This window comes from Kryptolebias marmoratus, linkage group LG17 (assembly GCF_001649575.2).
Source record: "Kryptolebias marmoratus isolate JLee-2015 linkage group LG17, ASM164957v2, whole genome shotgun sequence".
Classification (NCBI taxonomy): Eukaryota; Metazoa; Chordata; class Actinopteri; order Cyprinodontiformes; family Rivulidae; genus Kryptolebias; species Kryptolebias marmoratus.
Window position 1 is genome coordinate 15,809,063 of NC_051446.1, and position 26,891 is coordinate 15,835,953.

General features: G+C 42.8%; 1 protein-coding gene across 1 annotated transcript; it reads left to right on the plus strand.

The window, feature by feature from the left end:
- Positions 1–1,593: 1,593 nt before the first annotated feature.
- Positions 1,594–26,355, plus strand: erbb2 (erb-b2 receptor tyrosine kinase 2). The gene is made up of 27 exons (XM_017438011.3): positions 1,594–1,880; positions 9,370–9,521; positions 9,662–9,842; positions 9,997–10,137; positions 11,613–11,678; positions 11,772–11,887; positions 11,989–12,130; positions 12,211–12,339; positions 13,645–13,786; positions 15,102–15,175; positions 15,288–15,378; positions 16,046–16,248; positions 16,416–16,545; positions 18,212–18,302; positions 19,458–19,612; positions 19,702–19,749; positions 19,864–20,002; positions 20,089–20,211; positions 20,290–20,388; positions 20,986–21,171; positions 21,284–21,439; positions 21,520–21,595; positions 21,684–21,830; positions 21,983–22,080; positions 22,191–22,379; positions 22,822–23,200; positions 23,285–26,355. The coding sequence occupies exons 1-27, from the start codon at positions 1,808–1,810 to the stop codon at positions 23,647–23,649; spliced, it is 3,891 nt and encodes a 1,296-aa protein (XP_017293500.1). The 5' UTR covers positions 1,594–1,807; the 3' UTR covers positions 23,650–26,355.
- Positions 26,356–26,891: the final 536 nt, after the last annotated feature.

Consider the following 26,891-nt stretch of genomic DNA (forward strand, 5'->3'; position numbering starts at 1 on the left):
AAAGCAAATGAACAAACTAAGAAACATGAATAAAAGTCTGAAGGTCTGGGTCCACAACAAACGATTCCTTAAAATATATTTAAAAGCCTATTGTTTCTTGAAGGAATGTGTATACCCTGCCGTTTTATGTTTAATATTGACTCTCAACTACCACCACACCAAATTTTAGCTCAGTGTCTGTAAAAACTGGTAGTTATAGCCATTTTTGTGTTTCTTAAGGTCAGTTGGCTGTGGCTGCCATCTTGAATTGACGTATGTTGTAGATACACACACAATGTTTCTGTTCTGAAAATATTATTAAAAAATCATCCAATGGTTCCTAAGAGTTTCATCTATCATCCATGAACAGGTTCACATTGGCTCTTAAAAATAAGGAACAAAGTGAGTTCCTTAACAACTTAATAACATCTTTTTAGTTTCGATCATGGGACAATTCCTTATTTTAGGGGACAGCTGGCAACCCTAGAGATGTGATTTAATTTATTTCCACCAGTTAAACCTAATTTCAATTTTATAATAATTAATTTTTTGCTAGTTTTTGCAGCCAGTAATGGACATGACCATGGACCCTCCCTCGCCTGCCGCTCAGCTTGTGTCGCACCCAACCTGACGGTCTTTCTCGCAGGTGGTGGGGGACATCCTGTCTCTTCTTCAGGCTTGGCCCGGCCAAGCACCAGGAGCCAAGGTTTGACCCCCCAGGTGCTTGACCCCCCTGTCCCTCCCCCTGGGGCCTGGCTTCAGGGGGGTGCCCTGGTTTCCTGGTTTTTTGAGATACAAGAGGCTGAAATGAGCTTCCTTCGTAGGGCAGCCGGGCTCAGCCTCTGAGATAAGGTGAGCTCAGAGTAGAGCCGCTGCTCCTCTGCATCGAAAGGAGCCAGTTGAGGTGGTTCGGGCATCTGATTAGGATACCAGAAAAACCTCCAAATGGAACTCCACACCTTATTGGGAAGAGACCCAGCTGGGGAGAGGGATGTCTGGGTTTCTCTCCAGGACTTTGTTGCCTCAGCAGCCTAACTGGATGAATTTATTTTGCACCGTTTGCCCTTTACGCCCACTTATTAAAGGTTAACTGAACTATTAGATTTAAGGGTTTGATGGTTTGTGTTTTCTGCTACCAGTTACAGCGGCAGAGCTGTCGCCTTCCAGCAAGAAAGTTGCAGGATCGCCTCCCGTCCTGGGGGCCTTTCTGGGTGGAGTGTACATGTTCTCCCTGTGCTCATGTGGGTTTACTCCGGGCCCTCCGGTTTAATCCCACAAACCAAAAAAAAACAAAAAAAAAACAAGCATGTTAGGTTAATTGTTACCTCTAAAATCGTCCCTAGGTGAGAGTGTGAATAGTTGTTTGTCTCATTTGTCTCTATGTGTCCCTGTGAAGGACTGGAGACCTGTCCAGGGTGTCCCCCCGCCTCTCACAGTGACTGCTGGAAACACGAGCTACCCGGAACGGAGACGCGGGTTAAAAGGAAAATGGATCGATGGCTCCGGTTTTGCCCCCGCAGTTTAAAGTGAGGGCGGGTTGTGCGTCAGCCCGCCACTCCCCAATCCGCGGCCTTCACGGGAGCGCGCGTTTACTCCAGCGCACGGTCATGCGCCTTACTACCAAGCAGCCAGTTGGAGGAAGTGAGATTGGGAAACACGGAGCTCAAACTTCAGAAAAAAAAAGGAACTCAGTCCGGGAAAAGGAGGAAATAAATCGAAGCGTATCATCTTCCCAGCTGGAGGGATATATATATATATATATATACATAGATATATAAAAAAATCAAACTTTTGGAATATGGACTAAGAAGCGGCGGAGTCTGCGCAGATGGAGGCGGCGAGAAGTTTGGTGTTCGTCGGGGCCGTGCTGCTCGGAGTGACGGGCGCTTCGGGAAGGGAAGGTGGGTACATTTCCCCGTCCTCACCGCCTCCGGTCGCCGACACAGCACGCCCACGCTGCGGGGAAACGTGGCCACGGAGGTCCGGCGGTCGTGTAGCTACAGGTCCGGGGACCCGAATTCCCTGCGGTGACTCCCGAGTCTTACAGACTCGGCGGCGACTCGCAGGATTCATGGAAGAGAGGGGGGGGGAGGGAAGAAGAAAAAAAAAAAGAAGCACACCTGTCACGCAGAAGTCTCACGCGACGCTTAAAGTTTAGTTTACACTTTTAAAAAAGTAAAAAAAAAAAAAAAAAAAGGCGCAGGAAGTTTTCTCCGTAAACAAAACCAGGCGGCGCGTTGTGACAATTATTCACTCGTGTCTCTGAAGGGGGACATTGTCTCGCAGAGGACCACTTGTCTCTGACTGCATGCCAGGCAAACAATATGAAGCTAGCTGGAAGGTTTCCATGTTTTCTCTACCTTGAAACGAGCCTTAAAAAACCTCTTCTAACAATGTTTTAATCGCACCTGCAGACTGCTGTCCTCCCTCCTTCTCCCCTGAACTCAGTTCAGCTGAACAGGCGGGCGATCATGTCATCTCACCAACCACTGGACCAGCTTGTAAGGAAACTCTGCAGAAAGTAATCCTCAGTCCAGCTCAAGATGGCCGCCACATCTAATCCACATTAGACAGATTTGACAGGCTTTAACTTGACGTGGTAGTAGCTGAGAGTCATCCTCAGCATATGCTCTAATTGCTAACAGGTCAAAAGATGACATCAGTCTGAACTCTGTAATGAAAGGCAGTGGGTGATATGCATTCTTTCAAGCCAAATAATTGGAGTTTAAGGCACCCAGTGTTTGCTGCTGCTGGACTTTAATTGGCCAGAAATTCCCAGAAATCCATTTTAGGTCGAATCTGAAACGTCAATAAGCCCCGTCAGATGAGTTTAAAAGCTTCTTTTTTTTCATGGCTTGAAACCCTAACGTCAATATTTGAGTTTATGTGTTGTTATTGACCTGTGCTTGTCAATTGTTAGTGATGTGAAAGGTTATAAATGAAATGTTTCTCCGCGCACAGCTTTGTGAAGGACTGACTACATAAAACGCCACTGTGGTTTGGTTTAAAGCCTGTGACAGGATAAGTATTTTTGCGTCTCATAAGAGCGTAAACATCTCTGCTGCTGCACAAACACAGACAATAGGCACAGGTGAAGTCATTTCCAAATACATCTGTATTGTTGATGGGAACTGGTTGGTGTACTTTAACCTACAGTGCTGTCGGTGACTCGGTGACTCTGGCTGGTTTCCCAGAGTTGAGCAACGCGTCAGGCCCGGTGGATCGATGTCTGTGCTTTTCCTTTCAGTTATCATTAACTCTCAGCAGCCCCCCTCTCCTTCTCAGTGCGACAGACCGAGTCACTCTTCTGTTGACCGAGTCCCGCTCGGTTCTTCATCAGCTCAGCCGAGACTCGCGTGACTCACGGCTCCAGACTGGCGTGTTCATGATCGGACTCATTCCTGAGCCTGAGCCGAGGAGGAGACCCCCAGCAGCAAACCGCCGCCCTGTGTGCCCACACGAATAAGGAACAAGTGCTGAAATAATAGCAGAATGCAGCTGATTAATGTTGCATCATCGTCGTCGTCTTCATCCTCCTCTAAAACAGTGGCTCCCAGACCTTTCAGACCTTTCAGACCTTTCACCACAACGCTCTCTGGTTGAAATAGTTTTAAAAAGCCACTTGAGGAGTCCAATCAGCCATTAGGTTATGTTTTTAATCCATTTATGAGAACCGTTTTATGAGAACCATAATTGCAAAATATGCTGTTGAGCATCATTTTTAAAGCTAATTTGACTTCTACGGACCCCACTGCTTGGTGTTTCTTGACCCACATTGGGGTCCCAGAACTGGGGAATTATTGCAAACAAGTTAACCTGACAAGCCTTTTTTTTTGGGGGGGGGGGGGTGTTTTGTGCAGGCAGATATGGAGACAGCTCTGAGTCCAAAGCAAATTTCCTAAAGTGGACAATGAAATATATTATCTCATGTTTTATGTTATTTTCTGTTGAGTCCTTATTGTTATTATTATTGTGGAGCAGGATGACATCCTTTTGGCTCCCCAGGCTTTACTTACCAAACTTCTTGTTTTTATTAAACCAGCTGTCATAAAGTAATTAAAGACTATTAGTGTTGTTACAAACAAAGCAATGAATGTCAACAGCTGAGCTGCTGAAGCGTTCATTTATAGTTTTGGACTTTAGTCCAGATGGTTGCCTTTTTGAAAAAACTTTTCTAGGAAAGTTTGCGCCTGTTTGACAAACAGATAAAACTTCATGCATAGACGAATAAATAAAGTAGACTTTCAATGATTGATGAGAAGAGTTGATTCCAGACATGAAAGCGCAGATGTGCAGTCTGATGAATCACAGGTCTGACCGCTGAGGAGGCTTGTGTGCAGATCAACCTAAAGATGTCCGACGGATCATCTCTGTCCTGATGGAAATGTTCTTTCCCAGGATGCCCGAACTGACCGCTCAGATTGTTATGACGCTGCTGTGAATCACATACTGTGACCTTTAGAGTCGTCTCAACGCAGCTGAACGGGAAACTTTAGTCCACCGCGATCAGGAGACCAGATAAAGAAACGCCTGTTGGCCCGTTGCCTTTTTATCCTTTGTTTCCTTCAATTTGTCTTTTATCTTCACATCATTCGGCTTTAAAATACAGGAATGTTTAAGAAATCGACTAATTTAACTTATATAAAATTATAGGCAGCGCAGTGAAGTTTGTGCCCATGTGTGGGGGTGACAGCAAAATATCTCACGAGCCACTGTTTCAAGAAATAGTCGCAGGGTGTACGTCTACAACTCATCGACTTCCGAAGCCAACCCAATTCGTTCGGTCGGAGATGTTGTGCTCATATGTGTTGCGATCTTAGCTGCAACATCTGGGATAAAACGGAGCTTCAGAAGAGAACAATTTTTTTTTAAATTATTGAAATTCAGGATCCCTGCATTGTTGGGATCATTTCATGACACCTGCTTGAAAAATAAGTTTTAAGTGTAAAAATTGACCATTTAAATCTGAGTCTGTGTCAGTTTAAATAGAATAAATGAATATTCTTATATAAGCTGAGTGTTCTGTAGTTTTCCTCCTATTTCTACGTCTGGCTGGCTTTACAAACAGCCGTCAGCGTGCGACTTCAGCTGCAGGTCTGTGTTTGAAGCGTCGCGGGAGGTTTGCTCGCTCTGCGGTCGTGTAAATGCTGAAGAATGTGGCTGATTGCAGTTGGTGCGTGTCGACGTGAAACAGCGTGGAGCTGCCGTCTGTTTCTTCAGAAAAGTACACTACAGATCCTGTTCTTCTCGTCCTGTCAGCAATACCTGTTTTGTGGTTTTTTTTTCCTCCTTCTTCTTTTCCTCCATCAGCCGTATTTGTCGAAGAGAAAGAATGTGTTCAGGGAGGTTGGAAGAAACGCGTGTTTTATTGCGAGGCCGTGGGCGCGTCGACAGCCCGGCAGAGGAAGTCCCGTCGGCTTGGCTCGCCCGGACGGGATCCCGTCCCGGGGAGCTGATTGATTGTTGTGGTGTGCTGCACAGCCGGCCCTTCCGCCATGATGTTAACTCGGCTCCTGCGGTAGCATTGCGTTTGCGTCACTGACCGTACTCACTTTGGTAAACACACACACACGCATGCACACACACACACAGGCACACTCCTTGTGCTAACTGGAACGCTGCCACACACAGGTGTGGCTTCAAGCTGGCTTTCAGTTTTCAAATCTTCGACATCAAGCAGTTCGTGAGTTCGGCGCAGGCAGCAGCTCTGTGGCGAACAGCAGCGACCTGTCTGACAGCAAGAAAACAACCGTCCCTGTTCCAGAACATTTACGGGAAAAACAACAAGATATAATTCAACCGATGAACCAGTTTCAGGATCTGATTGATGAACTATTCTGATACATCAGCTGTTTTGCATATAAAATCTAGTGCTTAAGGCTCCCCCAATTTCTCATTTTATCCCCAAATTTTTATATAACCACACAATGAGAAAGTGACAGCAACATAAAAATTTATAAAACAGTGTTCACAGTTTAACATTTTTTGTTGCCCAAGCATACCTGTGTGTGTGTCTGTCTGTTACCAAAACAAATCAAGAGGCATGGGATGAGTTTTGATTAAACCTTCAGGCAGCAATGGTTGGATGTACGACCAAAATTGATTATCTTTTGGAGTCAGTCAAATTCAAGTTGGCTGCCACAACCGACTGACCTTAGAAAGCATAAAACTGTCTAATAACTCAGTTCATTTTACAGCTATTTTGTTAAAATCTGTTCTGCATGTAGCTGAGAGTCATTCCCAACACATGCACGAAGTATAACTCATTGCACAAGATTTTTAGCATTAACGGTTTGAGTCAACTTTCTTTGTCTGTTAGCAAAATATCTCATGAACCACCGGACAGATTTTAATGAAACCTTCAGAAAGTAATCTTTGGATGTACGTCCACAACTGATTAACCTTTGGAGTCAGTCCAATTCAGGGTGGCCGCTACAAGTAACACACATCAACCTACACAAAGATGGCTGCAACTCAGTGGGTTTTGCAGATATTAATCTACAATTCAGTGTGGTAGTAGCTGAGTATCATTCACAACACATACTCTGAGCGTGACATCTTGCTGTATTGCACGAGATCGTGTGCAACGTAATTTTCAAGCTTAAACCAGAATGCCTTTTTTTTAACGTACCATAATTTCAGTTTAAAACGTTGGTATGAAAGGTGGCAGGCGACATGCATTCCTTCGTGTAATTAGGTCTTTAATTTAAAAAGTCTTATCTGCTTTCAGCCTTTCGGACTCTTTAGACCGACTTTCTTCTGCACAACACTGAAGATGTAACCCATCGACGGAGTTCCTTTTTTTTTGTTTTTGCCTCCACATTTCCCAGTAATTAATGATCCACTGGAACAACATTTCTTCAACTCGGAATCTGAAAAAACAAAAACAAAAACACGTTGGTAACAACAGAAACACCTGAGTGGAAGTTTCCAGGAAGAGGCTGCCAGCTGTGCAGAAGCCAACACTAAAATGTTTATCTGTGTGTGTGTGCGTGATGGTTATTGGCAGGTTTCATTGTTTCGTCTGCGATTTTCTTATGAACCTGGAGTCAAACGTCGGATGAAGCCCTGCTCTTTGTTGTAACCTGGTACACAGATGTGTTGTCTTTCAGCTATGCAACAAAACACGTTTGTGCGACACGACTCCTCTCCGGATTAGGTAACCTTTGACAGGCGGTCGGGTTTTAACAGGAAGAGGACAGACAAGTTTTTAGATGACTCCGATCTGACTAAAAAGCGATTGAAATTGTCTCTGAGGGTGGGGGTTAGTGACGCGGCAGCGGGCGATCGGGGCAGAGCGTGTGATAAAAGAGGGGGTATTTTAGGCTGCAGGGATGGAGGAGTGGGCAGCTCCTCACAAGGCCACGCATAAACACACAGGCGTTGCTGTGAGACTTTTGGCGAGCAAACAATGTGGGGATAAAAGGGGGGGCGAGAACCAGAGTTACATGCACTTTTTCAGAAACGAGACGTGCTCAGTGGGGCTTTTTGTCCCCACACACTTCCCTCATCCAAGGAAACCCGCTCCTGTTTTTAATAAAGAATTTCTAAAATGCTCTCGAGCTTCGTCGTCTTGGCTCGACGCGTGAAATGATTTTCCATGATGGCATCGGCTGAACGAGGCACCGAATAGTCATTTAATTTATTTGACTCGGGCCCCGACTACTGGGTGTGTATTTTTGGCAGCAGCCTTGTTAATCATAGACCATTTGCTGCCGTAGCTTGTTGCCAGATTTAAATGCGGGTCTTATTTGCGATTTGTTGGCGAACATTTCTTAGCTAATTTGTTGTGAGCGTTTTTTGTGTCATCGGAGGGGGAAACGTTACACAAGACAGATACTTGGTAAGATATCCTGAAAATCCCCCTCCTGCTGGAACTTCCTGACGCTTCTGAGCTCGTCCGGCCGTCTTCGCCGTAAAGGGAGACTCGTGCAGCACAGCAGTGGGGGGTGGAGGTGAGGGGCTCAATCAAGGAAAGTGCCATCGACGGGCTGCTGGAAAGAAGCCAGAGGAAGTCATTTATGCTCTCCAAAGAGGAGGGACTGTCCACTGTGTGACTGCCTGCTGAGGAATGGCAGCTATGTGTCTTCAAAAGCCCCCCGTGAATTGTGACGCCGCACGACCCTGACCGTAACTCTCTGAGTGACCCTCTGCGGGGAATCTGGGCTCTCGGCTTCCAGGGCAAAATATACACTCCGAGAGAGGCGCAGAGCGTGGGGGTTGGGTTTCAGGCTGAGCGCGAACCGTTCCGCAGTCAGCCGTGGTCTGAAGTCGTCTTTATCAATATGAGCGGATCCAAACAAGAAGACTGGAAGAACAAACGTGAAATGTTGGCGCTTTGGTTTAACGTCAGCATGACGTTTCCCTTTCCTTTGTGGTCAGCTTTTATTTATTTATAATGATGTTTAAGATCAAAGCTGAAGTCTTTTATTTTACCTCACAAATTAAGATTAAATTGAAAAAAATTAAATGAACTGAAATGGGTGTCCACTAAAACACCTGAGTCAGCAGGCCGTTAAAAAATAGTCACAGTTTTCACAAGCTGATGCACAAAAGTGGCAGAACGGAACACAACTATAGGACCAGATAAATGTTTTTACATCTCTGATGTCCTGTAAAGTAACACTGGAAGACTGAAAAAAAAAACAATGTTGGTTAATTAGCTATGCTTGCATCTTTACATTCTTGTAGCTCGCTGCAAACGTTTGTTTCAAAATGGTGTCGCCTTGAAAATGGAGACGGGTGTTAATCCTCTGGTAGACAATCCATGACTGTGTTATCTGGTACGAAACAAACTGCACAGCCAACCTGCTGTGTCTTTTATTTTAACCATGTGTAAACGTTTTGGGGACTTCCCCTCCCGGCTACCGTACACAACTGAATGACAGAAGGAAATAAAAGCTACATGCTGTTTTTGGTATCTCGTTAAAAGGCATTTAAAGCGAAGGAACGATATGATGGAACGATTTATTGATGACCTTTTAACACAATGGAAACTGGCCCGTGCCTTTTCACAATTCCTATTTTCGTTACAATACTAATGATAATTACTATTGAAGGTGTTCTCCATGTTCTGCAGCCCAATGTACATTTGATCCTTTTGGGTTTGGACGGCAAAATATCTGTTTGGAGATTGAAGATATAAAAAAATTCATACATTTAAATTCATTATTATTTAGAGTTGAAATGCAATATGTTTGGTTCTGTTCAGCCCATATAGGGCTGTAAGTCCTCCGTATTTCTATTGACTTGTGCAACCAGAGTTATGAACTTTGTTGCACATGTCTCAGTCAGCATTTGACAAAAGTAAGGGCGAAGTGTGTCCTCCTAAGAATAACTGACAGGTTTTCTGAGGGTCACTAAGCTGGGCTCGTGTTATCTGTGTTGCAGTGTGTCTGGGCACAGACATGAAACTGGCCCTGCCCTCCAGCCTGGAAAATCACTACGAAATCCTGAAGCTACTCTACACTGGCTGCCGGGTTGTCCATGGCAACCTGGAGATTACACACCTCCATGGAAACTCTGACCTCTCCTTCCTACAGGTACAGCTTAAGGGAATATCCTCAAACCATACAAAACATGGAAATAAATTTCTGCTTATTAGCCTGATTAACATCAGTGTGTTTTAATCAGTCCCTCTGTGTCTTACCCTTTACTTTTTGTGTTTTCCCTTCCTCACCAGGGGATCAGAGAGGTGCAGGGTTATGTACTCATTGCACATGTCTCTGTGAGCTTGGTGCCTCTGGACAACCTTCTGATCATAAGAGGCAGCCAGCTGTACAACTCCAGCTACGCCCTGGCTGTGCTGGATAACACTCTGGCCAATCAGGGCCTGAGGACCCTCCGGCTCCGCAACCTCACAGGTCAGTTAAAAGATTAGCAGAGTTCCTCCGCTTACGTGACTTGTTTCGCCTCATCCATGTCATCTCCGAGCGCTGCCAGCTGCGCTCCCGTTCGCTGCAAGGGTTTTGAAAAAGCAAAGTTCATATTTCTTGCGGCGTCTTGTCTTTCCTGCAGAGATCCTGTTGGGTAGCGTGTATATTTGGGGGAACCCCCAGCTGTGCTTCCCGGACCCCCAGAGCATCTACTGGAATGACACGTTGGACAGGCAGGACACCCAGTCCAAACCATCCTGGCTGCAGTTTCGGGCTGCGAACTGTAAGTAACTGACTGGTTAGAAATGACGAGCCTCTGTCAGCGAGGCACACAAAAAGAAATCTCAGGCATTCAGAGAAAGCACTGCATCCTGTGACTTGTACTCATGTATGCTTGGAAATGCTTTCAAGGATATTAACCATTTTATTTAAATGAATGGTCTGCCACGTTGTGATTTCGTATCCATCAGTGAAATAATCACTTGTCTGACCGGAAAGGTTTGAGTTTGACACGATCGGTCCCTTCTATAGACTCCAATACGCCAGTCACATCTCGGAATAAACTTTTTGTGTGAGTCTTGATTTTAGTCAACGACACTGAGGGCAAGAATGCTGACTATCATAGCAGAGGTTCACATCCGAGTCAGTGACGCTTTAGCTCTTTAAAGCGGCGACAAACAAGTTGCTTGTTGTAATTGTCTTCATATTTTGTTTCTGATCAAACAGAGGAAAAACCGGACAGCTTGTTAGTTGTGTTATTAAGTTATTATTTTTTTGCCTTTTCTGCAAAAAAAAAAGAAAGTTTTAACTCCATTTAACTTCTTGTGGCAAGATGCATTACCATCTACTTTTGATTTGATTGAAACTTCTCCAAAACTTCCAGTTTCAGGCTCCATCTGTGTGTTTTCTAAAGAAGAAATGATCACCATCTCCCCTGGTTGTGTACCAGGCATACAGCCCTGTGTCATTAATGTCTGCTGGGAAATGTAGTTAATTTGATCAGGAAGTCATGTTTAATATTTATTAACATTGGCAAACGCAGATTTAAATTTAATCACTTAATTTCTCAGTAATCCACAGTCCTGCCAGCTGTAACCACTTACACCAGTCATTTCTTTACTTTTTAATCCCACACCTTTAACATTTATTAGATCACAGCCAGTAACCCTTTCTTTTCTGCCTTGTTCTTTATTTTATTTTCAAGGCATATTTCCTTCAGAGTGATCCCTTTCTTGTTTCCTCTCGCGTGGACTGGGAGCAGCCAGCGACTTTTGCCGCGCTCCGTGCACATTCTTATCGCCAAAAGAGATTTTATTGTCTTTTCCATTGTTTCCGCTGACAGCTGTCTCGTTGGGGCCATGTTCCCCGTCAGTCAGCCGGGTGGAACAGCTGGTTAAATTCTGCACGTGCTTTCTTTGAAAATCAGACACATTCTCATAGTTAGACATGTTCTTACTTGCAGAGTGATTCCTGTATTCCTCTACTAAGGCTTTAAAAATTATGATTAATCTCATAGATTTTATTCATATTTGTGTATTTGCTCGGGTATGTTTTACAAAGACAGTATTCAGCTGAACACTGAATGAACATTCACCAAGATATTATGAGGTTCGACAGTCAGGCAGCTGGAGCGTCTTGAGAACGACAAATCTGCCAGCATGACTGTAGACGTCTGAGGCTGTTTTTTTTTTTTTTTTTCCTCTCTGGTTAAACTCTAAGATTTGTGCGCTCAGATCCTCTTTTCTGCTGTTGGTCCAGGTCCAAGTTGCTCTCCTGAGTGTGGTGGAAGGTGCTGGGGAGAAACTGCGCAGGACTGCCAGAAACGTGAGTTTAAATCCGAGCCTGAAAGAGTTTGATTCCCAGTGGGAAAAGTCTGGATTTGTAAAACTGCCTGCTTTATGTCCTCTTTGTTCAAAGTGACTCATGTTAACTGCGCAAGTGACTGCCCGCGATGTAAAGGTCCTTCTTCTCAGGACTGCTGTCACATACAGTGTGCTGCCGGCTGCACCGGACCCAAACACACCGACTGTCTGGTAGGCGTTACACACTGTTAGCCACACAGTAATCTGATGCTGTCAGACACCATTTTTCCTTAATCATTACTGAACATTTCCTCCTCCCTTTTTCTTGCCAGGCATGTCGCCACTTCAAAGAAGACGGCGAGTGTAAGGAAAACTGCCCTCTGCCCATCACCTACGACCAACAAACCTATCAGAACAAACCCAACCCCAACAAAAAGCTCAACTTTGGAGCCACCTGCATCAAGCAGTGCCCCTGTAAGAACTCATTAAATGAAACGCGAAGTTGGTGCAATTTGCAGTTGGCTGCCCTTTGAACACTGCCTCCCTCTCTGCAGATAACTACCTGGCCATGAACGTGGCTTGCACTTTGAATTGCCCCCAAGACAATCAGGAAATTATCACCATCCAGCCTGACGGCAGTGAGCTGCAGAAATGTGAAAAGTGTGAAGGAGACTGTTCCAAAGGTGGGTGGGTGGGGGGTGTTCACACACTTGGACACTGTTTACACACACTTAATAAAAGTTTAGTCAGTTTATTGTTATATAACACAGAAACCTAATCAAACGGTAATGTGTCAGTAAGTCGTTACATGAAATTGAGACGTCAGTGGACGCATTGGTTGAGTCTGACAGGAAGGTGACTGAACCTTTGTGTCTGTGGGCAACAGCAGCTGAGATTGATTACAGCCGTATGAGTCAGTGTCATTAAATAAGTCTTTTTTTTTTTTCTTCGTAGCATTTGTGCCTCTTTATAACATCCACCCAAGTTTTAACAACTAATACCAGCAGGACAATGCTTTAAATCGAAAAGCTTTAAACTTTCGAGCACGCTGTCATCTGAGCAGCTCTTTGAAGAAAGTTTAGTTTCTTTTACCACGTCGATGAGCTAACAGACAGTCTGAGTGGATTGTTGTCGTCTTAAAAATGTTTTTTTTTTCTAGCAGTTTATGCAAATGTTATTTAATAAACCTTTACACACTTGTCAACCTCGCACTGGACGGTTTTTCCAGGAGAAATATTCCTAACATTCCTGCTGGAAGTCCCACACATGCTGCAATAGAAGTGCTACAGCTAGCTGCTGCTGCTTACAAATAACCTTAAAAGTCCATGTAAATGACCACGTAATGTGAAACTGATGGCAGTGTAAAGGTTTATAAAATAGCGGTCCATGTTCAGATTGACGCTGGAGTCCAGCCACATTGCAGGAAATCGTTCCGATAATCCCAAAAAGCCGAAGCTCTTCATCAGACAGAGTTAAGATACACAGCGCCATCTTAAATCATGTTAACAATTGTCCAATGAGAATAAACAATAAGGAAATCTTCTAAAACTGCACAATATATGGAATCAATGTGACAACAGACTGTATAAAACAGACAGTTTGTTCAGTGGAAATACAAATATGTGTAAGTGGGTATAAGTGTTAATATTTGTCCTCTAGCTTCCTTAAAACTTCACATGTATGACAGTTTTAGGTTGATTTGTGTAGTAACTGTGGTTCATATAAGTCAAGTTCGCTTTATTTTCTTGACATATCTGCCTCACAAATAGGCATTCATAATCAAAAGTGGGTCATTGGTTTGGAGTCAGGAACACATTCAGTAATCCAGATGATCAACTAATTAACTTCTCATCTGATAAAATGCACCACACAGTGTTTTTTTAGTCCGATGATGGTAATTGGAATTTTGATCTGTTATTAGTCCAGTTTTGGCGTTTCGAATTCAAGATAAACTGATTAAAACACATTATTTTTTTTGTCTTTCGTAGCGTGTTACGGTCTTGGCATGGACAACTTCGGTGTCGTGGGCAATCAGAACGTCACCATGGTAACGTCGGCCAACGTGGAGCAGCTCACAAAGTGCTCGAAGATTTTCGGAAGTCTTGCTTTTCGTCCACAGAGCTTTGCAAGGTAACGAGAAGGAAAGAAACCCACATTTTGGTGTCGCGTTCGCTTAAGAAGCAACACATTAAACGGGTCGACAGCTTTCTGGGTGTTTGAGTTTGTTTGTGAGAGCTGATATTCTTTAAACTCAAACTTTATCCAATTCTTGGGTGTTTTCATCTTCATAAAGTCTGCTTTATAAGCTGCTTTTATTTGTCTTCTTACATAGATGTCAGTGTTGTTAAAGTAAGATGTAACTGAAAAGATAAAAAACTCATATTTCTGTTGTATGCAGCAGCACTGAAAGGTGTTGTCTGGAGACTAGAGAGGAAAAAAGTTGTGATTTTATTAGGGATGGTAAGGTTAACCGGTTTGCGCATGAATGCATCGGTAAGGCAGCTTTAAATTTCTGTGATTTAGAAGGAAAATTCGAATTGCACCCGATTTAACCTCATTGTATTGATTAAATTAATACAAAAATAAAACAAGTTACTGGCAAAACAGCGTTTCCAGTAGACCGCAAAGCAATATGGGTTTTATTTGGTCTGGCGGTGGAAAGTTGCAGTAAGAAGGGAGGATTTTAAGCTCTGTAGTGAACATTTAAACCAGAGGACTTTAACAGGACTTCCTCATAAGGAAAGGTCAATTTATTTCTGTATAAAGCTTTAATGTAATGCTCTAATAATCAAACTTCAAATTGCTTATTTATTTCTGTAAAGAACCCTTATGTAAAAGAGCAATTCATTAATTTGAAAATTGAATTTCTTCATTCATTTTTATTAATGAAAAAAATAATCATACAAACAATAAGCTCGGTTGATTTAAATTGAGATGCATCGTGATGAGGAGGTAAATCTTATTGAATTGAATCTCTGGGTAAGAAGGAGGTATCTTGAATGTATCGGATCGTAGATTATGAATCCAGATGTGTATCGTATAGGGCAGAGATCACAGATTCCCGTCCCTAGATTTTATCTGTATGACATTTTGTTAAGTCAGTGCGTGCCGTTTCATTTTTTATTTTGCGTTGTGAAATGTACCGTAGTAATGCTGGTTTGTCCTCATTTGTTTAAGATTTTATCAGAACGACTGATAGTCCTGGCGCAGAGATGCAACAAAAGGAAACGTTCGCTTGAATCTCCACATTTTGTTCACTTGTTCAGATAGATTTTACAAACTGAATTTAAGAAAGAACTATCAGAAACTACAAAGCAGACATTATTCTGAGCAAACATTAAATTAAAAGAGTGTTCAATCAGTTCGGAGACCAAAGACAGGTGATTTATTTTATTTTTTTACAACATTCAATAAATCAAATGAATTTTTTTTTTGTTTCAATCAGAGACCCTGAGACCAACTCCTCTGGCCTGACTTTGGAGCAGTTAGTTGGCTTCAAGAAGCTAGAAGAAATCACAGGTATTTGATGTTTTGTAAGCTTTTAACCAAAAAAATGACATTTCATACAAACTGAATCTTCATAATTTAATCGTGTTTTTTATCTAAAACCGCTCCTGATTTTTGTGTGCAGGGTATTTGTACATCGATGGCTGGCCGGAGGAGTGGACCGACCTCTCTGTGTTCGAGAATCTGAAGGTGATCAGAGGCAGGATGCTCTACATGTAAGTCCTTCAAACCTGCATCCTCCTTTTAAGCAGAACAGACGCAGTCTCTGTTCTGTGACAGGTTTTTTTTTTTTTTTTTTTTTTAATATTGTAATTCTCACCATCAACTGTAACATCATTAAACCTAGAAACAAGCAGGAAACAAATGTTAGATGCTTTTGTTTTAATCACATTTTGCTCAGAAAGTACAAATGAATCAATAAGTGCTCAATTGCTGGAAGTAACCACTTGCATTTCTTCCAAAAATGGGATTCCTTTGTGTCTCGTGCGTCACTGCATGCCACAGTGTCGATGTCCGGCTCCTCACACTGCGCCTTTGTTTGCACTCGCTGTTCTTTTTTTTCCTCTACTGCACCAGTCTGGTCTCCTTCATGGTAATAAATGCTAAAGTTTTAGCCAGCTTGTTGCTCCGACACGCAGCACATATCAACTGTGTCTCTGAGATGCACTTCAGCGCTGCATCCACAAACTGTTGTTGTTGGACACGGTTTTAAAGTAAAATCTTCCGTGACTGATCTTCCGTGACATCAGTTTCAGCTTTGCTTTTGTGTTTTAAAGCTTCATTTGTCTCTGGACTTTTTCTTGTTCGCAACAAGAAAAAAAAAAAGATAAACTAGGAACAAAGTCCGTTCTGGTTACGCACTGCCTGCTTTTGTCTGTTTAGGGGGGTGTTTTCACTGGCGATTCAGAATCTGCACATCCAGTCTCTTGGGCTGCGCTCGCTGCGCAGCGTCAGTGGAAGTTTGGTCCTTTTATACAACAACACACAGTTGTGCTACACCCATTCTCTGTCCTGGGAACGTCTCTTCCACCCCAGCGAGGGACCCCATCGCATCATCAGCCGCAACCAGGACCCCCAAGTCTGTGGTAGGTGAACGAACGTATTGAACATCGATGAAACTACATATGAGCTAAAGATAAAGAAAATTGAATTATTTTTCTGAAATCCAGCTCTGCAAAAAGTCTTGTTTTTGTCAAATGCATTAGGATCAAAAGGTTGAGGGTTTTCGTTGTGCTTTTGTTTGTGTTTTCAGAGAGTGAGGGGCATGTCTGTCACCCCCTGTGTGAGGGGGGCTGTTGGGGTCCGGGGCCCGGCCAGTGCATGTCCTGCAAGTCTTTCCAACGTGGCACTGAGTGTGTAGAGCAGTGCAACATCTATCAGGGGTAAGGCCGCTCGTCTGGTCGTCAATAACTAGGCCTGTTGATAGTCTCCTTAAGGGATGACCTTGGTAATAAACCTGAACATGAAGCACAACTATGAGCACGTGTAAATGTACAGTCTGGAGGACGGACAGTAGATTGATTTTTGTCTCGTCAAACTGGTCACAACACAGTAAATGAATATGACAGCTTTGTCCTCTGGCAGTGGGGAGAAGACTGACATTCATGTGATGCACATGGACTGCATGTTAGTGTTTGTGTGCGAGGTGATACACCAAATCTATAGACCTATTTTTAATCGTTTTTGTAGTAGGACTTGCTCAAAGCAGCAAGCACTTTATTCCAGTATGATTTGGAGATATTTATCAGACTTAATTCCCTTTTTTATCTTAATCTTTTTAATCCACAAGATAAAAATCTCTTTTATAAAAGTGTCCTGGTCAAGACAGTCAGCAGCATATAAATCACAACTTTCATGTACAAAATTCAATTTACACATCTCATAAAACCAACAATAAAACCATTAAAACTACAAACGCTGTAAACTAACAAGGCATCAGATTAATTACTCATTAGGTTCCTGCATCAGCCTTTGCAAACAGTCATATCTTTAATCATTTAAAACGCTGACAAAGGTTTGTGTGCTGTAGAATGGTTCAAATTTGTTTAAATAAGATGGGAGAAAGCTAAGAATAGCTTCGGGAAATACGCCAATGTTTCAGTCTACAGCAGACGAAGCAGACAATCCAACATGAGAATATAACAGAATAATGAGTCAGAGTTTCGAGGTTTGTGCACCGGGGCATCAAGGGCACGAGGCATAAAGGTAGCAGATATAAATCAGCTTTAGCCTAAAAACAGATAAGACTTGATTCTAAAAAAAAGAAGCTGGACTGATAGAAGTGAGACTTAAATGAGAGGAAATTACTGATCAGATTAATTAGATATTGTCAGTTAAAAGTAGTAACAAGTGGAAGATTCAAGGACTTGGATAGTGAGTCGGAGAACAACATAAGTTTTGTTCTCTTGGCATTCAGCAGTACTTTTAAATCACGGCACGCTGAGCAGTATTCTAAGATTATTATTGGTGCTGATAAAACGCCTCAGGCGATGCAGAGGCAGCAGAGTACATCGCAGTGTCATCAGCGTAAAGTGGAAATCGGCTTCCTGATCGAGACTTGTGATGTAAAATGGAAGTGAGAGTAGCCCCAGAACTGATCCCTGTGAGACACCAGAGGCTCCACGGAGGAAGCAAGAAGCAGAACCTTCTGCCTTGGTGCACTGAAATCTGATCTCTTTAAAACCACCAAGCAGCTTGTTCAGATAACCCACTGAGAAGTCTTTGCTTTAAGGCTGCATGACTCTGTGTCTTGTGTAAAGTTTTATAACATGTTGATTAGTAATTGTTAGTTTTGTGTCTTTTGTTTTATATATACCAAATCAAAAGTGTAAAAGAGAGTTTCTGTGGTTGTGTGAAATTCTCATCTAACTCTTCAATCGTTAGCATATTTATCAGGCTGTTTTAATAAAATAAAATAAAATATGCTAAAATGACCACAAATCTACTGAAAACATCCTGTGCAGCTCTGCAGGTTGTTTGCTGCGTTGTGTCTGACAGATGTCAGACTGTTACACAATACGTTCGACTCACGCTGTGCTTGTGTTGCAGGTCTAGGCGTGAATACAAAAATGGATCTCTGTGTGTTGCCTGTCATACGGAGTGCCTGCCTGTCAACGGCTCTGCCTCCTGCCACGGCCCGGTAAGACGTGCAGGCGGATCGGGTTGTGTCCGAGCATCAGTGATCTGTCAGTTTTAGCTCAAAATCTGAAAGGAAAGGGAAAAAAAGGCTCATAATCAGCAGAATTTTAGGTCTTTAAGTTAAAGTATCTGAATATTCTGACGATAGTGAGATAAAGCTACTAAGGAAAAAAATTGAGAAAGATGTTTTTGTTTTGTTTTGTTTCCCAGTTGCAACATTAAAGTCTTAATATGAAGATTAAAAGGGGAAACTTTATTGACAGAAACAAATTATTCTAAACTACAGTGGAGGAAGTGAACCCCGCCTGGACCCGAATGCATTTGTTCAATTTGTTGTTCTTGTTTTTGAGGGTTATGGCCACACTTTCACTGGATCAACTACAAAATAACATGCAGGGTTTTTATTGAACCGGTCTTAGGTGTGGTTTATTACTCATAGAACTAGTTTCAGTCCTTCACAATAAGAGTCTGTGTATTAACCTCAAAAACTCACTATAAACATCTGAAGCCTATGAAAACAGCTGACATTGTTGTTACTCAGTAAAACACACATCTCACCAATAATGTTGACAGTATTTAGAAGTCAACACTCAGTATATGGGTTTAAGACTTTTATTGTGAAGGATTGAAACAAGTTTTTTGAGTTCTGCTGCAGCAGGAGTAATAAACCACACCTCTAACTGGTTCAGCTAAAATACTGCAGGTTATTTTGTAGTTAAACCCAGTAAAATGTGCTCATAACCTCAGAAAACAATCATGATATCAAATGAAACAAATACAGTTGAGTTCAGGAGCACAGCGGGGCTCACTTCCTCTGGCTTAATCTTAAAAATAGCTTTTTATTTCTCTACATTGTGACTTTATTTTCTTGTCAGCATCTCCATTTTAATCTCTACTTTTCAACTTTAGTCACAAAACTACAAAAAACAACTTCCTCAAATTCCTCCATCATGGAATAATACGTGTACCCTCACTTTCACTTTTCATTTATCTAGAAAAATAGGTTCTGTTCTTACATTTGCTTGATGACCAGTGCAGTTTGGCTGCTCGTAACTCTGCAGAACAACAAGTTCGGCTCTTTAAGCGGAGCTTTTAAAAAGTGTTTTGAACTAAATGAACACGACGTGCCATTTTTTAATTACTCCTCTGCTTTCAGCATGCAAGCAACTGCACGGAGTGTCGGAATTTTCAGGACGGAGAGCTTTGTGTGGATCACTGTCCCAGTGGAGTGAAGGAAGATCGGCAAACTGTGTGGAAATACCCCAACGCCACTCGACACTGTCTGCCCTGCAACACTAACTGCAACCTGTCGTGAGTTAACGCACTCACACTCACACACAAACACAATCATTACATTCATCCTGCAATTAATTTAGTCTTTTTTTATTTGTTTATTTAAGCTGCACTGAAAAGGATGAGAGAGGCTGCCCCATTGATACCAGGACAGGGTGAGTAAATTCAGCTGTAAAGTGTCTGAGTTTGTTTGCTCAGATTTTTCTGGAATTTATTTATAGTTTCATTCTAACACACATGAGTTACTTCATCTGTTTCTGTCCGTTCAGACCGGGTACAACCATCGCAGCTGCGGTGGGTGGAGTCGTGCTGTTCTTCATCCTGCTGGTTCTGCTGATCTTTTATCTGAGGAGGCAGAAGAGGCTCAGGAGGAAAGAGACTGTGAGGAGATACCTGCAGGAACAGGAGGTGAGGTTAAACCGCCGACGGTTTACGGCACGGTCGCAGCCGACGCTGACATTTAATCTGCCGCCTTCTTCCCTTCGCGCGTCCAGCTGGTGGAGCCTTTAACCCCGAGCGGTGCGTCTCCCAATCAGGCTCAGATGCGGATCCTAAAAGAGACCGAGCTGAAAAAAGACAGGGTGCTGGGTGCTGGGGCGTTTGGCACCGTTTACAAGGTGTGCGAGCCAGACGCAGAGCTGCAGCTTTTTGTGTTTTCAAGTGCTTCGACTTAAGGTAACCGTCTGTCTTTTTAGGGGGTGTGGGCACCTGAAGGAGAACACATAACAATACCTGTGGCCATTAAGGTGTTGCGAGAGAACACCTCACCTAAAGCAAATAAAGAAATCCTTGATGTGAGTACAAACCAAGAACACTAACCTCGACTGAAGGTACTGCATTTTCTCTGAATGTGCAGCACGAACGCTGAGAGCTGAATGACTGCTGAAAGTTGCTGAGGAAGCTAAAATGAGTTGTTAAAGCTAAAGAAGCAGAATGCTAGCTAAAAGCTCAAAGAAGCAGAATGCTAGCTAAAAGCTAAATGTAGTAAAAGCTAAAAAGTCCAAAACCCTAAAAGCTAAAAGTAATGGTTGCTAATAATGTAAAATAGAAAAAGAGCAAGTATGGCAAAGCAGATTTCAAAGAGAGCAATGACTTTGAAGGAATGGAAGAGATCTCTACAATTTTCTATGGGGAAAATATTTGTAAATGAAGTTAAATGTATTGAAAAGTATAAACGTTACAAAACTCTAAACTTGTGGCACAAGCTGAACATTTTGATGTATGATTGGCTACAAAAACAGCACAAAGTATGCAGAAGTGGTTGGTTTGCAAAAGAAGCGTAAGGAAATATGACAAACAGGAGAACAACGGCGTGAATGCTGACTCAGCAAATCCAGCAACCTGAAATATTGTCCAGAGTTCACGAACACCTGTGTGGTTCCTCCTCCCAGGAGGCCTATGTGATGGCGGGGGTCACCAGCCCGTACGTGTGTCGCCTCCTGGGCATTTGTCTGACCTCCACCGTGCAGCTGGTCACTCAGCTGATGCCTTACGGCTGCCTCCTCGATTACGTCCGGGAGAACAAGGACCGCATTGGTTCTCAGTTCCTCCTGAACTGGTGTGTCCAGATTGCCAAGGTACACAAACGTCTGCTTTTTGTTTTACAGCAGTCTTAATGTCTAACGTGTGTAATATTGTGAAGTTGTGCATTTGTGTGTGTGATGTATATATGTGTGTGTGTTTGTGTAGGGGATGAGTTATTTGGAAGACATCCGTTTGGTCCACAGAGATCTGGCTGCTCGTAACGTTCTCGTAAAAAGCCCCAACCATGTGAAGATTACGGACTTCGGCCTGGCCCGCTTGCTGGATATAGACGAGACCGAGTATCACGCTGACGGAGGGAAGGTGAGACGAGTTCCTGTCCGTCGAAGCGTCTCTTCTGCCTGCTACATTACTTGTTCAACTGGTGTTTTCTGCATCTCCAGGTGCCGATTAAATGGATGGCTTTGGAGTCCATTCTGCACAGGAGGTTCACTCATCAGAGCGACGTCTGGAGTTACGGTCAGCATCTGTCAGCGCAGGGTTGAATGACGTCTCTTTGATCTTTCTGAATGAAATGAACTCTGCTCTGTTGTGACTTCCCTCTCAGGGGTGACAGTTTGGGAGCTGATGACGTTCGGCTCCAAGCCCTACGACACAATCCCAGCGAGGGACATCCCGAATGTTTTGGAAGGGGGAGAGCGGCTTCCCCAGCCCCCAATCTGCACCATCGACGTCTACATGATCATGGTCAAATGTCAGTACGGCAGCATGAATTTTTAATTTATGCCTATTTTTTATTGTTCAGAATGTCTAGTTAATAAGTTCCTGCTTTTGCTGTTTCTCACGCCCCGTTAGTCTGGATATATTAATGTTTGTCCATGTTTTTATTTTATGTTTGTGTTGCAGGTTGGATGATTGATCCAGAGAGCAGGCCCAAGTTTAAAGATCTGGTTCAGGAATTTAGTGCCATGGCAAGAGATCCATCTCGCTTTTTAGTCATTATGGTAATAGTGAAAGTCACGCTGCAAATGTTTTGCCCTTTGCGTTTTATTATTACTGACCCAGTAAATAAACCTCAAGTGTCCTCACTGTGTTTGTCTCTGATTTTCCTCAGAACGACGAGCAGATGAGCAGGTGCAGTCCGGTGGACAGCAGGTTTTACCGGATGCTTCTGGAGGAGGGTGACAATATGGGCGAAATGATGGATGCGGAGGAGTATCTGGTCCCCCAGCCGAACCACTTCACCAGAAGTAACGGGGAGGAGGCTCAGGCCAACGGGCCGTCCAGGCACCAGTCGTACAGGGTCAGCAAATCAGAACGCTGCTTTTGTTTCTGTTATTAAACTCTGTGCCATGTCATGAGGTCAATGGTAATACTGGAATAACGTTTTATGTGATTAAAAAAAGTGTCATATCTTTAAATCAGTAATGTAAAAACAGGATTCATTACTGTGCGTGATATTACGTAATGATTTATATCCAAACACACATCATAATAACAATGACACGGTCTAATCATCAACAAGATCATGTCTGTAAATAGTAGATCATGTCTCTGACATCATGTCTCTGACATGATCTACTTGTATAAACTAAATATGCAGGATTTATCTGTCTAATGAAGGATAACATTTATAAGTCATGGGAACAGTTTCTACTTTAGCAGCCATATTGTTTCTAACTTTGGTGCTGTCCTTTATCTTTGCCTGAAAGAAGAGTCCCATCTTTGTGCTTTCTGTCCAGCAGAGCAGAGATCATGGCTTGGACGTTGAGCCCTCCATCACTGCCGGCCCTCGCACCATGTACTCCTCTCAGGGTACTCTTGGTCGTGGTCAGTGTCCCGTCTTACCGCCTGGAGCAGGCGTAGCGAACGGAGTGTGGCCTCCAACGTTAGCCCGCAGCATCTCAGCACAAGCCCAGTCCGACTCCGTCTTCCTGGATGCAGTTCCAGATGGCCACTCGCTGCCCCCAATCAGCCCTGGACGCTACTGCAAAGATCCTACTTATCCCAACGGGAACCAGGGCGACCTGGAAACCGACGGGATGGAGGACTTTCCCCGTCCTCCCCTTCATCACTCGCTGCCCAGGCGGAGTCATGTCCACAATCACAGTCAGGCCATGCCAGGTGAGTGCCTGTTAACGTTAATAGAAAGAAGAAAATCTTTTCTTTCATTCTTTTTGACTTGTAATGTCTTGTCCACTCTTACAGAATACGTTAACCAGGAGATGCAGCATCTCAGGCTTGCAATCCCCGAGCGACCCACCACACTTCCACGTAAAGGCTCTAAAGCAGACAGACGACTCCCCAACGGTCTGAGCTCTGGTCACAGCGTGGAAAAACCAGGTTACCTGGTCTCGGTAGGCTCCACCTCCTCTGCCTTCGACAATCCGTACTACCTGGACCTTGTGCCCAAAGCTGCCTCCGGGGCCGCCTCCGGGGCCGCGGCAGCGGACGCTCCTTCAGCTCTGGAGAGCGACGGGGCAGTTGGCAGGCATGTGAACGGGTTTATGACTCCCACTGCAGAAAATCCAGAGTATCTCGGACTCGTGGACACATGGACTGGACATAGTTGAGGAAAACGAATGGGAAGTGAAGACTGTATTCTTCTGAGGACATGGTTGAAAGGGAATCGATTACTTGTTTGTTTGGGGATGCTGACGCTGGACAGAAAAGCACTGGAGTCCAAACCGTTGGGAGCAGTTTATTGAAATGACTCAACACTGTGTCGCAGTAATGTGATGTTTTCCTGTCACTCTTCAACAATTCATGACTGTTTAGTGCCAAAAAAAACTTTTTTCAGTCTTTGTAAATAAGTTGATAAGCAAAGGAGTTCACATTGTGAAAAACCCATGACGGTCCGGTATGAGTCGTGCTGTCAGAGGACTGGATTAATGAGTGCTGATGTTTCTTCCATGCTCTTTTAATGTCTTCAGTCAAATGAAGCAGCTGTTGTTTCTCTCGGCTCCCACAGACCAAAAAAAAAAAACTTTGACAAAGTTTACCAAGATTGTGCATTGAAGATGATGTTTAGGATTCTGCTCACTTTCTCCCAAACTCGTTGAGGGCCTTCAGCACTTTTCAAAGCCATTTTGTTTCAAACAGAAAAGACCCTGCAACCCATCTGGCCTTTAGGCATGCTCTCCGAAAGAAAGGCGTCCTGTATGGAGAAGACAGCATCTTTGTGTCTCACTGATGTATGTGGCCGTTAGTGGCTGCAGCTACTTCTGCTACAAGAAGTCGTTTGTGAGGTACTAGTAACGACAAAACTGACATTTATTGTTAGGGCGTGTTACCAATGAGGAGAAAGAGGTATTATCAGGTTTTAAAAAACGACAAGGAAAACTATTCTCATCTCCATCTTGTGAAGTGCACTGCATATTCTTGTTGGCACGACGAGCCGTTTGCGTTTGGTGTTTTTTCACTGAGCAGACGTGCTCTTTAAGCTATTAGATTAATATATTTTGCAAGAAAGGATGACTTTGCAGCAGCTGGGCTGCACGATGCAGCTGAATGTGACTCAGCGGAGACAAATAATGCTCTGCTCCGCTCGGATAATCAATGCATGGTTCAAATTCCTCTCAGTGAGGACTCGCTTCCCTCCCAGTTAATAATCAACAGCATTTTATGAAGGCTGTTTTTTTTTTTTTTCATGCTAACTGGTGTTTGGCTGGGGGAGGTCAAAGCCCATTCAATGCAGCCTTTGTCTGACCCCGTGTCCTCTGTGCCCTCCTAACTCTCACATCCCCGAAGCGGACAGTTTCACAGAAGTCTTGGGCGCGGCGGGAGAGCGCACCTCGCCGAGGCTGGTAATCCCAGAAATTATTTTTGTGTACCAGACAATCCGAAGCTCATCATTCGGCTCCAAACACCGACTATTGACTTCAAACCTAAACTGTCCACACGTTGACCAGATAGAATCAGTGAGAGTGCTGAGATGTTCGTTGAATGTATAAAAACACCACAATCATACCAATGTTTACACCCTAAAAACTGCAGAGTTCATTTGATATCACTTGCTGTTGGCTCCGAGGTTGGGTTGGTTCGACCAAATATTGGGTCAAAGTTTGACCCGGTGGTTCAGTCTGGGTTTGGGCTCTAATAAGTAAAGCTAAGACAGGAAAAACAACTCATAAGAAGATTAACCTGCGTGGCTTCGTTAATAACATTCGGTTTTCTAAAATAACATAAGTTGATTATTTGAACCCAGTTCTTGGGTAGAAAACTAACAACCTAACCCTGGTTGGTTCGGTCCAAACTTGACCCAGTGCTGGGTTCAAGTTTGGGTTGTTTTTAACCCAGCAGTTTTTATTGTGTAGTCTTTTTTTTTTTTTTTTTTTACCTGAAAGCATTTTTTTTACATATCATGTCAGGGTTTTATTTCAACACCTTCAACTTTCACATACTCAGTAATATTTTGAAGCTCAGAGTTTTTAAATCTATATAACATATTTTTTTTCCCGTTATACCATATTTTACGTACAATAAACAGACAATGTGTTTGTGGGAAAACATATTTCAGTCTAAAAAGGCATTTTTGCTGTCATTACTACTTCATTTCCCCTACAATCATAGAACTGGTAACATTTATCCGTAATGCTTTAAAATATCTGCTGTCAGGAGAGTATTTGGGATATTTTCCCCCTTCTTTTTTAAGACTTAATAATAATCAAGCACAAACTACAAAGGTGGCCTCGTTGTTTAAGAGGTGAAGCTGATATGCAGTCATAAAGTTATTACACTGGTGTTTATATGGTTTTATTTTTAAAATAAATCCTAGTAGAACGTCCTGCAAAACACTGGGGAATAAACCGCCTTTAAAAACGTGAATCTTCTCCTTAGAGTCACGTGTTTATTGACCTCAATAACTTGGTTTAAAATCAGTCAGTTGTGGTTTATGAGACATAAACCAGGTGAACAATGAGCCCTGTGATTGTTTTTAACAAACTGTTTGTTGGTAACTTTCAAACCTTCCCAACCAGGACACTACATGTTAACCACCTGCAGGTTTGTCAGAGAAGAAGGAAAAAAAAAGCAGCTAAAACAATGTGCCGAAGGTTTTGTATTATATTTTGAAGAAAATGTATCTATTTGTATATTTTTTTTGTGAATGTAATCCCCCCCCACCCCTCCTTTTACAGGTTTACGATTGTGACAAGGCTTAAAGAACAGCCAGTTTATTGGGAATTTTTACACGCAGCCTTTCCTTTTTCTGGGTTGTAAGGCTCGTTTTGTAAATGTTTAAAATGTGTATAAATAAACTCAATCAATTTGGTAGCTAATATGTAACACATTGTTAATAACTGCTTTACTGTTTTGGGAGGTGAGAGGAAATCAATTAGATGTTTCACGAAGAACTGTTTTTATCTGAAACTCTACAAACGTTTATTAAAACTGGTCTAACTTAGAGGGTGAAATACTTCCTTTTGTATTATAGAAAACAGACAAAACTCAGTTTAAAATTTTTTTTTTAGAAAGAAATGAATTGTTTTAACTGATGTAAGTAAAAACTCCTTTATGTCAACCCTTACTTAAAGTTTAAAAGCAGGTAGGTGTTTCTTCAAACTGATTAACTGCAGGTTTCTGTTCCTGCCACCCAGTGGCGGAGACTGGAACTACAGCTTTAAATATTAATTATATATTGAATTTAAGCTGTTTTTTTAATTGATTATCCTCCTGAGGAAAATAGTTCTGCCTTTTTTTGAGATTTTGACATTTAATTATAAAATTAACACTGCAAATATGTGTTTGTATAAACTTTAAAGAACATTGTCACTCCCTGAAAACATCTGACACACACACAAAAAAAACTCATTTA

Bases quoted from the DNA above. Each gene is read 5' to 3' on its own strand.
- erbb2 (XM_017438011.3), top strand. From the start codon at position 1,808: ATGGAGGCGGCGAGAAGTTTGGTGTTCGTCGGGGCCGTGCTGCTCGGA. The intron at 19,613-19,701 runs GTGAGTTAACGC...TGTTTATTTAAG, and splicing joins AACACTAACTGCAACCTGTC to CTGCACTGAAAAGGATGAGA. The intron at 19,750-19,863 runs GTGAGTAAATTC...CTGTCCGTTCAG, and splicing joins CCCATTGATACCAGGACAGG to ACCGGGTACAACCATCGCAG.